The sequence below is a fragment of the Somniosus microcephalus genome, chromosome 23 (genome assembly GCF_052327205.1).
Source record: "Somniosus microcephalus isolate GS21.2 chromosome 23, FLI_Smic_1.0, whole genome shotgun sequence".
NCBI classification, from domain to species: Eukaryota; Metazoa; Chordata; class Chondrichthyes; order Squaliformes; family Somniosidae; genus Somniosus; species Somniosus microcephalus.
This window is the reverse complement of record NC_141009.1, coordinates 56,493,912-56,506,588: the sequence shown is the minus strand read 5'-3', so window position 1 is coordinate 56,506,588 and position 12,677 is coordinate 56,493,912. Positions and strand designations below refer to the sequence as shown.

The 12,677-nt window shown below is 49.3% G+C and overlaps 1 protein-coding gene across 10 annotated transcripts in view; it reads right to left on the bottom strand.

The window, feature by feature from the left end:
• LOC147101864 (uncharacterized) overlaps positions 1-12,677 on the bottom strand; it is a 57,539-nt gene that overhangs the window by 20,413 nt on the left and 24,449 nt on the right. For 8 of the 10 annotated variants that reach the window (XM_085965866.1, XM_085965867.1, XM_085965865.1 and 5 more), the window contains one exon: positions 7,768-7,818. The exons of the other annotated variants lie outside the window; for them this stretch is intronic. In XM_085965866.1, the coding sequence (XP_085821992.1) occupies positions 7,768-7,818 (51 nt within the window). The remainder of the gene's footprint in view (positions 1-7,767; positions 7,819-12,677) is intronic. 10 annotated transcript variants of the gene reach the window in all.

The following is a 12,677-nucleotide window of genomic DNA, read 5'->3' as shown; positions in this document are numbered from 1 at the left end:
ACCCGCCGACCCCAGGCGGGAAGGGATTAGTGCCAATTAACTGCCTGTTAACAGGTAGTTAACAGGCAGTTTTTAGCCTAATCCCTATTTTGAGGGGTTTCGTGTGGGTTTCCCAACAGCTCTAAACCACGGCAGGTTAGAGCAGGCGGGCCGTCGGGTTGAAGGAGTTGGAGGGGTCGCGATATCGGCGCTCAGGTGAGTGATGGGTGCATGAGTGCAAAGGTAAGTGTGTTTGGTGTGTCTAAAGTGTGTAAAGAACTTTTACTTACCTGTACTTACCTTCACAGCCTTTCTTCCTGTAGCCGTCGGGAGCCCATCACTCAGCCGGAACTGAAAGCTGAACGGCTGCGATCTGTGAAAAGTGACAGCCTTCAGCTTTGAGTGCCGATGTGAGTTATAACTGAGTCTGTGCAGAAGGACTCATGTCAGAACTCAGACTGTCAGTGTTTCACAGCTTGAAACAGCTGTGAAATGCTGCTATTTCATCTGTCAAGAACTCGACAGATGAAATTGCAGTCTGTGACGTCACCTGTTGCCGGGTGGCCCTTAATTGGCCTGCTGAGCCCGCTGGGCGGGCTCAACAAGGTCAATCAAGGGAAAATCGCACGGATTGGCCGGACGTCGATGTAGGCGGGACTAAATCCCAAAAGTTGTAGTCCCGCCTTCTTCCTGACAGCTTCGGGAAAATCAACACCAATGCTTCAGCTACCTGGACCGCTCTGGAGACCTGCAATACTTGGCACAGCGGGTATCAAGATTTGTGGACGTATGCTGCATGCTGCACAACCTCGCCAGCATGAGGGGAAAGACCTTGCCACCAGCTATACGACGAAGAGCTGAGGAGCAGGAGCATGAGGAGGAGACCGCACCTGGAGTATTGTGTACAGATGGAGATGGAGAGTGAAGTATTTGACTCAGAGACTAGGGTCCTGAATTTAAATAAAGAAAACTACGATGGTATGAGGCGCGAGTTGGGTAGGATTGATTGGGGAATGTCACTTAAAGGGTTGACGGTGGATAGGCAATGGCAAACATTCAAAGATCGCATGGATGAACTACAGAATTTGTTCATCCCAGTTTGGCATAAAAATAAAACAAAAAAGGTGACTCAACCGTGGCTAACAAGGGAAATTAGGGATAGCATAAGATCCAAGGAGAGGACATATAAATTGGCCAGAAAAAGCAGTAAACCTGAGGATTGGGAGCAGTTTAGGATTCAACAAAGGAGGACAAAGCGATTAATTAAGAGGGGGAAAATAGAGTATGAGAGTAAGCTTTCAGGGAACATAAAAACTGACTGCAGAAGCTTTTATAGATATGCGAAGAGAAAAAGATTGGTGAAGTCAAGCGTAGGTCCCTTGCAGTCAGAATCAGGGGAATTTATAATGGGGAACAAAGAAATGGCTGACCAACTAAATACATACTTTGGTTCTGTCTTCACAAAGGAGGACACAAATAACCTCCCAGAGATGTCGGGGAACATAGGGTCTGATGAAAGGGAGGAACTGATAGAAATCAGTGTTTGTAGGGAAATGGTGTTAGGGAAATTGACGGGATTGAAGGCCGATAAATCCCCAGGGCCTGATAATCTACATCCTAGGGTACTTAAGGAAGTGGCCCTAGAAATAGTAGATGCATTGCTGGTCATCTTCCAAAATTCGATAGACTCTGGAACAGTACCCATGGATTGGCGGGTAGCTAATGTTACCCCACTATTCAAAAAAGGTGGTAGAGAGAAAACGGAAAAGTAAGCCTGACATCGGTAGTGGGGAAAATGCTAGAGTCCATTATAAAAGATGCAATAGCAGAGCACTTGGAAAACAGTGACCGGATCGGACAAAGTCAACATGGATTTACAAAAGGTAAATTCTGCTTGACTAATCTACTGGAATTTTTTGAGGATGTAACTGGTAAAATAGATAAGGGAGAACCAGTGGATGTGGTGTATTTGGACTTTCAGAAGGCTTTCGATAAGGTCCCGCATAAGAGAATCGCGTGTAAAGTTAAGGCACATGGGATTGGGGGCAAAGTACTGACTTGGATAGAGAGCTGGTTGGCAGACAGAAAGCAAAGAGTTGGAATAAACGGCTCTTTTTCCGAGTGGCAGGCAGTGACTAGTGGGGTACCGCAGGGATCGGTCCTTGGACCCCAGCTATTCACAATATATATAAATGATCTAGACGAAGGAACTAGATGTAATATCTCCAAGTTTGCAGACGACACAAAGCTGGGTGGGCATGTGTGCTGTGAGGAGGATGCCGAGAAACTCCAGTGTGATTTGGACAGGTTGGGTGATTATACTGCATTTGCCATGCATCTGCCCAATGTGGATAAATGCAAGGTTATCCACTTCAGTGGCAAAAACAGGAAGACAGATTATTATCTGAACAGCAATAGATTGGGAAAAGGGGAAGTGCAACGAGACCTGGGTGTCCTTGTGCACCAGTCGCTGAAGGTAAGCATGCAGGTGCAGCAGGCAGTTAAGAAGGCAAATGGTATGTTGGCCTTCGTAGCGAGAGGGTTTTACAGGAACAAGGATGACTTGCTGCAGTTGTACAGGCCCTTGGTGAGACCACATCTTGAGTATTGTGTGCAGTTTTGGTCGCCTTATCTGAGGAAGGATGTTCTTGCCATGGAAGGAGTGCAGCGAAGATTCACCAGACTGATACCTGGGATGGCAGGAATGACGTATGAGGAGAGATTGGGTCGATTGGGCTTGTACTCGCTGGAGTTTAGAAGAATGAGAGGGGATCTCATTGAAACTTATAAAATTCTAACAGGACTAGATGCAGGAAGGATGTTCCCAATGGTTGGGGAATCCAGAACTAGGGGTCACAGTCTAAGGATAAGGGGTAGGCCATTTAGGACAAAGATGAGGAGGAATTTCTTCACCCAGAGAGTGGTGAACCTGTGGAATTCTCTACCAAAGAAGGCAGTAGAGGCCAATTCATTAAATATATTCAAGAAGGAGTTAGATATATTTCTTAAGGCTAAAGGGATCAAGGGATATGGAGAGAAGGCAGGAACAGGGTACTGAGTTTGGATGATCAGCCATGATCTCATTGAATGGCAGAGCAGGCTCGAGGGGCCGAGTGGCCTACTCCTGCTCCTATCTTCTATGTTTCTATTTAGGTCTCCTTACCTAAGGAAGGATATACTTGCCATAGAAGGAGTGCAACGAAGGTTCACCAGACTGGTTCCTGGGATGGGTTGTCCTATGAGGAGAGATTGAGTAGACGAGGCCTATATTCTCTCGAGTTTAGAAAAATGAGAGGTGATCTCATTGAAACATACACAATTCTTATAGGGCTTGACAAGGTAGATGCAGAGAGGATGTTTCACCTGGCCTTGGAGTCTAGAACCAGGGAGTCACAGTCTCAGAATAAGGGGTCAGCCATTTAAGACTGAGATGAGGAGAAATTTCTTCACTCAGAGGGTGGTGAATCTTTGGAATTCTCTACCCCAGAGGGCTATGGAGGCTCAGTCGTTGAGTATATTCAAGACAGAGAGCGATAGATTTTTGAATATTAAGAGAATCAAGGGATATGGGGATAGTGCAGGAAAGTGGAGATGAGGTAGTAGATCAGTCATGATCTTATTGAATGGCGGAGCAGGCTCCAAGGGCCAAATGGCCTACTCCTGCTCCTATTTCTTATATTCTTATGTAGGAGGAGGAAGATGATGAAGAGGAGGAAGAGGAAGGGAGGAGGCAACCTAGATAGCCCTTTTCTGCCCAGGCTGTCCGTGAAAATCTAATTTGAGTGTGATACTAGTAACCACAACCCTAATTTCCCATTCACCAACAGTCCCACACCTTACCTTCCCTCTGTCACTGACCATCACAGTGTCTGCTTGGCCACAAATAAAAGCCACCATAAAATAAACATTCCAAACCAAATTTATAAATGAAATCATGCCATATTGCATACAAAAGTAATCCTTGTGCATTCCCTTAGTGCCTGTCTTCCATGTGCCTTTGCCTGTCCTAGTGTTCCTGTGCAGTGCTACCTCAGTGGCTGCAGCATGGCTGGTGGAAGGCTGCTAACTTTCAGTGGAGGAGACTTCAGATGGCCTTGGAGGACGACCTTGAGCAGCTCTGGGCCTAGAAGGCCCAGCTACACCATCTCAGCGTCGCCGGCAGCAGTCTGGGCTGGCTGGCTGACAAGCAACAGCAAAGACACCAACAGGGTGGTGGGGTGGGATGACGAATGTTATCATCCTGAGAGAAGACAGCAGGTTTATGCTCCATGGAACCACTGCCACTCCCCCGGGGCAGTGCCTCAGCCAACCTAGTAATCTGTTGGAGGACAGATTGCTGGACTGCTGTGACATTCTGCAAGCCCCTCTGCACACTGTAGTCCACAGCCATAATGAGAGCAGTCTGACCTTGCATGACAGCAGTCTGAGCTTCCACTGCAGGACTCAAGACGTTGGATGGCTTCTGCTTGTGCTGCAATGGAAGTTGCGACATCAGTCTTCAGACGCTGCATCATGGCTGGGTCCATAAGTGTGCGAATGGAGTTGGCCACCACTTCCATGCTGGAAAGGATGGGCTGTAAGCTCTGCGCAAAGTTGGTGCTAGACTCCTCCATGCTCCTTGACACTGAACGTGGGCTTTCTGGCAGGCCTGCCAATGCACCAAGCATTTCAGTGTACATACCCATCAGCGTTCTGCTGCAGGCTGCTCCATCGAAGTCCTCATCTGAGTCCTCTGCAGCAGAACCCGTGTGCGATCATGCTTTCTGGCGGCCTGGCACCTACGCTATCCTTGCTCCCTGCTGTGGCTGCAGTGCACTTGTGCCCGGTGTCTCACCAGGTGCATATCCTGCCTCTAATTGAAGATATGCGCAATGTCAGTATCTGAGCTGGTGGCTGTGAATGTGAAATCAAGTGACGGTGCTGTCTTCATCATCACTCCTTTCTTGGTGGTCCTCCACTGCCTGGCCAGGTTGCAACTCCTGGGTATCTGAAAGGTAAAGGCACAAGGGTAAAGTTGTGGTAAGGGGGGTGGGGAGTAAGAGGTGCATGTTTACACCATCTGCAGCTTGTAAACGAGGAGAGATTGTGGGATGAAGGGGAAGTGTGATGAGAGAAGCAGGATTAGGTATAAGGATACCATCATCTTCGATGGTTTTCACCCCGCCCCTGGCCACAGTCTCAGCAATGGCTGTTACAATAATGGCCAGCACTGTCTCCTCCGCGGGGGTTAGGACGTGCAGGCGCGCCTGTCCCCTTTTGGTTAGCTCCTGCTCCCTCCGGTTGTGCACCAGAGAGAGCGAAGTGTGTCAGCGAGCGTTGTGCGATCTGTTTGGCTGATGTGGCTGTCATGGTTGAATAGCTGGCAGTGAGTGCAAGCCGTGAGATGTGGGTGTGAGGCTTGCAGCAGTGCTAAGTATGTGAGAGTGAGGTGAAGCTATGAATGTGAGGTATGAGGCCTGATTGATAAGAGATTGTTGGTAGGTGAGTGATAGGGGTGTGGTGATTTGAGCAGTGGCAGTTGGTAAGATATGGCATTTGACAATGCATTCACTGACCTTGACCACTCACGCGAGGTCATTGAATTTCTTGCGGTACTGTATCCAGGTCCTTGGGGCTTGACTCCTGGCATTGACCTCCACGGCTATCTGCTCCCACTGCCTTTTGACTGTGTCCTGCCCCCCTGTGGATACAGGGCATCTCTCCTCCTTTCCACCTCCTCCACCAAGACCTCCACTGCAGCAACCGAAAACCTTGGAGTCCGCTCTCTCCTATGTTGTGCCATTCCTCACTGATTCCCATGACAGATTCACTTCCTGCATGACTCCCAGCACCTGCTCCAGCCACAATGCACCTCCCCTTTAAGAGGTACAGGCTAGCTTGAATCCATGCAAACTAGCTTTAAGTGGTGCTAGGAAGTTACGATTTTGGGCCCCCTGCTGATGCGTGCAGCCAAAGGACAGTGCGGTTAGTGCCGGCGGCACACAGAAATCATTGGCCCTGAATTTGCGGTCGGAGGCTTCCCGTGGGGAAATGTCTCTGATCCACAAATAAAATGCCCGCGTACTTAGTGGTCCGGAGACTCGTGGTCCTGGGCCTCTCCGGGTACAGGTCCACGTATCCCAGGGGCACAGGTGGTTCGCAAGCGCCCCTGGGATCACATGGGCCGGCCCAACGAATAAAAGGGGCTCCCCATTCATGCTTATGGGGAATCCGTATATATGGAAACCCCATAAGCATGAATGGGAATACCCCAAAAAATACATCTACACATCAAATGATTTTTTTTTAAATCACAGATTTAAAATTAATTAAAATGCCATATAATTAAATATTTAAAACAAACATTTATTTTTTTGAAAAATAAATTTAAATGTTTTAAAGGGGCTAAAAATAAACTTACCTTATACAGGCTTTTTACTGCATAAATGATTGATATGTTTTTTTAAAACTTACGCTGGTGAAAGCAGGCCGTACGCCTGCTTACCAGGTGTAAGAATTTCACAGGCATTCGCTGGGCAAATAGCCCAACTGTCCGCCCGCGGATGCCCTTTTCCCGGGGAAGCATTGGATCCATCAAGGTTTTTGCATGTGCGCTTCACATATCTAAACCCAGAACTTGCGCGGCCCTTACGGGCACGTATGCACCTCGTACGCACCAGTAAGGGCTGCAAATTATGGCCCATTACAATGAGCAGGCAGCACAAAGTTGGTATTTCAATCAATGGGCGTGGGTTAATCACACATCGCGATCCCCACGCCCGTTTTCGCGGGCTATCTAATTTAGCCCCCCCCCATGACAGGTAGGAGTTATTTATGTACAGGAAACTTTGGTTTATCCGGAGGTTAACTGTCCGGAATGCTCGATCCACCGGCAAAATTCAGGAGTCGGTTCAGTAAGTTTTTTTTCCTTTTTGTTGCTTTTTTTTCTCTCCAGTCAGGCTCTGCAAGGTCTAGCTAAAGCTGTTGCTTAGCTACAGAGACGCTTGCAAGCTACGGCCGACTGTTTAGAAGCTGTTGCAGGGTTTGTTGCTAGATACGGAGCTCAAAAGCTCCGTATGTTTTAACATTACCGCTGGTTTGTCCGGCAGTTTTGATGGGATGGAAACAGCTCGGTCCCGTCGGTGCCGGATATCACAGTTTCCTGTAAATAGTAGTTATGTTACTGGCTGATTACTGTTGGCCTTCTCCATTATGGATTTGGCTAAAGATGCAGAAAATTTTAAAGAGCATGGTGAATACCCTCATTTAAAAAAAGCCTGAAGTCAGGAGAGTAAAGCTAGAGTATTTCATGGTTATCCACGGAACCCTACGTTTTTAGGCTTTTTACCCTTAAATGTTCCAGTGTTTCCCCACTCTTCTAGTCTGCCCACGCATGAACCGTCTGCAGGAGAGCTGCTCCCAGGTCTGAATTCAGTGCTACTTTGATCAGCTGCCAGGAGGCTCACAAGAACAGCCTAATGTAACTAAGTTCAAATACTTAACCTCCCGTCAATCTCGCAGTACCTGATGCGACTGATTTCAGCAAACTTGTATCTCAGTGTTTTCAGAACCTGCATATTGGTGCTCTGATAACCTGCACCACTTTGTTAAACTCATGATTAAATTAATTACCTACTTTCCATTATTTCAATATCTGCTATGACCTCAAAATGGGAAAAAACTAGTAGACAGTGTTGAGGTTACTTAAATGAGCAGAACAATCACAACTGACAGCAGGGACAGGAGGGTCAGATTTCTTTAGATGGAAAGAACACAACAATCTACAAAGCATTTTTAGGTTGTATTTACCTGAATGTCATCATGCTTTGTATCAACTCCTGGCACTATCTCATGTTCAGACTACAAAGAAGTACAGAATAATTGATAGTTTAAACCAAAACAATGTAAAATTAAAAATGTTCATGTTGACAGTCGGTTAGGCACTTGTAAGTAGGGCAAAAGCAAAGGTCACTGATGTTTACATTGTTCTACAAATGTTCTCTATAGACTCATTTAAAGAAAGAAAAGTAAATACTGGCACTAATATGACGCCTTTCACGACCTCAGGATGTCCCAAAGCGCTTCACAGCCAATGAAGTATAGACACATACAAGAACTCTTGAAACAGGTCCCAACATGCTGGACTCATTAAATGTTACACAGAAACAGGGCTGGGTTTTAAAGCGCAGACACGCTTGGAAGCGGGGGGGGGGGGGGGCGATAACGCGTGGGAAACTCGGAAGTAATTGCAGCACATCGGTCAGTGGCTTTTTAACTCAGCTACCTCTATCACTTTACTTCCAGGTTTCCCATCTAATTAGCGTTAGCGGGCATGATGACAACGCACACGCCGCGATTTCAACTCCAGTATTTAAAGGGACACTTCAAACATGCAAGTTGATGGAGTTTGGAGTTGTCACGGAGAGCCACAGACCTCTTGCTATGGAGTCGAGACGGGCAAAGGCTGCGCCCACTTCAGCGACACCTCTCTGAATGTGCTATTGGGGGCTGTAAGGACCCAGAGGGAGATACTCATCCCTAGTGACAGGAGGAAGAAGCCAGCAGCTAAGACAAAGGCGGCGTGGTTGGAGATTGCCAAAGTGGTCGGAGATTGCCAAAGTGGTCAGCAGCAGGAGCATGGTGCCACGCTCCTGGATCCCATGCAGGAAGTGACTCAATGACCTAACCAGGGCAGGAAAGGTGAGAGCAATGGCACATTGCCCTACCATCCTGATGTGCGTATCACCCTAACCCCCTCACTCTGCCTTCTCAAGCACTTCACCCCTCACACCAACTTATATTGCAGGTGCACACATCCCTCTCTGTCTATGCACTTACTCACATCCCCATCTATCCATCCACCACTAACACACTCACTCATCTTTATGCAATGACATACTAACCTCATAGTCACCCTCAACAAATGCTCTCCATTACTCTCACTCATAGGTCTCTTCTTTTCCTCCTTGCAGAAGAGAGCAGAGAACAGTCGGAGCACGGAGCCTGGGAGGTGAGGAGCCCGGTATAAAAACCGGAGAGCAGCGAGGCCCGAGAGCAGTCGGAGCACGGAGCCTGGGAGGTGAGGAGCCCGGTATAAAAACCGGAGAGCAGCGAGGCCCGAGAGCAGTCGGAGCACGGGAGGTGAGGAGCCCGGTATAAAAACCGGAGAGCAGCGAGGCCCGAGAGCAGTCGGAGCACGGAGCCTGGGAGGTGAGGAGCCCGGTATAAAAACCGGAGAGCAGCGAGGCCCGAGAGCAGTCGGAGCACGGAGCCTGGGAGGTGAGGAGCCCGGTATAAAAACCGGAGAGCAGCGAGGCCCGAGAGCAGTCGGAGCACGGAGCCTGGGAGGTGAGGAGCCCGGTATAAAAACCGGAGAGCAGCGAGGCCCGAGAGCAGTCGGAGCACGGAGCCTGGGAGGTGAGGAGCCCGGTATAAAAACCGGAGAGCAGCGAGGCCTGAGAGCAGTCGGAGCACGGAGCCTGGGAGGTGAGGAGCCCGGTATAAAAACCGGAGAGCAGCGAGGCCCGAGAGCAGTCGGAGCACGGAGCCTGGGAGGTGAGGAGCCCGGTATAAAAACCGGAGAGCAGCGAGGCATACCAACTCAGCAGCGGGGAGAGAGGTAAAAAGTAATCAGAGTGTGACGTCACCAGGGAGCAGGTAAGTGATTGGTTGGTGAGTATTTCTCTCTTTTCAATACAAGCTTGACTTCTGTGGTGTTAAATTTCTAGGGTCTCTGGTGTAGTGGGGACAGTTGGTAAATAAAGCGCCCTAGAGTATACCTGTAACTGGGGTATTGAATAAATTTTTTAATTAATTAAAGGAGTAAGTCATGGCAGGAGAGTTCAGACCCGTGTTCTGCTCCTCTTGCTCCATGTGGGAAGTCAGGGACGCTGCCAGTGTCCCTGACGACCATGTGTGTGGGAAATGCATCCAGCTGCAGCTACTTGTAGACCACATTGCGGCGCTCGAGCTGCGGGTGGATGAATTTTGGAGCATGCGCGATGCTGAGAGGGTCGTGGATAGCACGTTTAGCGAGTTGTTCACGCCTCAGGGTAGGGCTGCACAGGGGGTGACCATCAGGCGGAGCAACAGAGGCAGGCAGGAAGTGCAGGGAACCCCTGCGGACATCCCCCTTTCAAACAGGTATACCAAGTTGGATACTGTTGAGGGGGATGACTCACCAGGGGAAGGCAGCAGCAGCCAGCTTCCTGGCACCAGGGACGCTTCTGCTGCTCAGGAAGGGAGGAAAAAGAGTGGGAGAGCAATAGTGGTAGGGGATTCTATCGTAAGGGGAACAGATAGGCGTTTCTGTGGCCGCAAACGTGACTCCAGGATGGTTTGTTGCCTCCCTGGGGCCAGGGTCTGGGATGTCACTGAGCGGCTACAGGGCATTCTTAAGGGGGAGGGTGAGCAGGCAGAGGTCGTGGTCCACATTGGGACCAACGACATAAGAAGGAAGGGGGATGAGGTCCTGCATCAAGAATTTAGGGAGCTAGGTAACAGATTAAAGAGCAGGGCCTCGAAGGTTGTAATCTCTGGATTACTCCCAGTGCCACGTGCTAGTTGGCAGTTGGAAAGGTTACCTGTAAACATCTGACATGATTCTCTGACTATATAAGCTGTGTCTTTATGCATTTCTCCACTTCACCTGAAGAAGGAGCAGCGCTCCGAAAGCTTGTGATTTCAAATAAAGCTGTTGGACTATAACCTGGTGTTGTGTGACTTCTTACATTTGTCCACCCCAGTCCAACTCCGGCATCTCCACACCATGGCTACTATCGACACCACAAACTGCCGGCTCAAAGTGGAGAGGATCTCCAAGAAGATCGCGCATATCGACACAGACATCAAGTTTCTACAGAGATGCAAGAAAGCAGACAAGATCCCGAAAGGACTACAGATCACTAACCCACTCAAGTCGACCTACAACACAGACTACGCTGAGAGACTCTGCCGTCGTACCTCTCGCACACTCCTCAACCATCTCGTACACCAGCTCTACAGCAGACGCCGCAACCTCGAAACCGAGATGGAGTCCATGTTCTCAGCCTGTGCTCAGGACGCAGCAGACCAGCTACGAGACACCGCCAAACAAACAAGGCAACGGAGCTATGCTACCTACATGCACACCAAGAACAGGAAGCTTGAGAAACTTGGCATCACCAGCAGCAGCAACCAAGCCTCCCCCGGTACCACGGTTGAAACCACAAGGAAATCCATCGTCAACCTGTCCGACCACACCCTTCAACCAGACGAAATTGAAGTTCTCAGCCGAGGGCTCAATTTCTGCCCCACCACCAAAATGGACCCCATCGGTCTCGCGGCAGACACAGAGGAATTCATCAGGAGAATGAGGCTCCGGGAATTCTTCCACAAATCCCAAGATGTCAGCAGCGAACCCAATGAGACAATCAATGATCCGGAACAGCAGACAGAGGGATCCGCAGTGCAGCAACCGAAGAAGAAAGAGTCAAATTGGACCCCCTCCGGAGGGTCGCTGCCCTAAGCTTGACATGTATGCTCAAGCTGTCAGGAGATGCATCAATGCCAGATTCATCAGCCGCACTCACAAGACAGTCCAGAATGTCACCCGAGCACAACGCAATGCCATCCACGCTCTCAAGACCAACCGCAACATCGTCATCAAACCAGTAGACAAAGGAGGTGCCATCGTCATACAGAACAGAACGGACTATTGCAAAGAAGTATACCGACAACTGGACAACCAGGAACACTACAGACAGTTACCCGCAGATCCGACCAAAGAACACACCCGCCAACTCAACAGACTGATCAAAACCTTCGATCCAGACCTTCAAAGCATCCTACATGCTCTCATCCCACGTACTCCCCGCGTGGGAGACTTCTACTGCCTCCCAAAGATACACAAAGCCAACACACCTGGACGTCCTATCGCATCAGGCAACGGAACCCTGTGTGAGAACCTCTCTGGATATGTCGAGGGCATCCTGAAACCCATCGTACAGGGAACCCCCAGCTTCTGTCGCGACACTACCGACTTCTTACAGAAGCTCAGCACCCACGGACCAGTTGAACCAGGAACACTCCTCGCCACGATGGACGTCTCGGCACTCTACACCAGTATCCCCCACGATGACGGCATCGCTGCGACAGCCTCAGTACTCAACACCAACAACAGCCAATCTCCAGACGCCATCCTACAACTCATCCGCTTCATCCTTGACCACAATGTCTTCACCTTCGACAACCAGTTCTTTACCCAAACACACGGAACAGCCATGGGGACCAAATTCGCACCCCATTACGCAAACATCTTCATGCACAAGTTCGAGCAAGACTTCTTCGCTGCACAGGATCTCCAACCAACGCTATACACCAGATACATCGACGGCATTTTCTTCCTATGGACCCACGGCGAAGAATCACTGAAAAGACTACACGATAACATCAACAAGTTCCATCCCACCATCAAACTCACCATGGACTACTCCTCAGAATCAGTCTCATTCCTGGACACACGAATCTCCATCAAAGACGGACACCTCAGCACTTCACTCTACCGCAAACCCACGGACAACCTCACGATGCTTCACTTCTCCAGCTTCCACCCTAACCACGTTAAAGAAGCCATCCCCTATGGACAAGCCCTGCGAATACACAGGATCTGCTCAGACGAGGAGGAACGCGATGGACACCTACAGAGACTGAAAGACGCCCTTGTAAGAACGGGATATGAC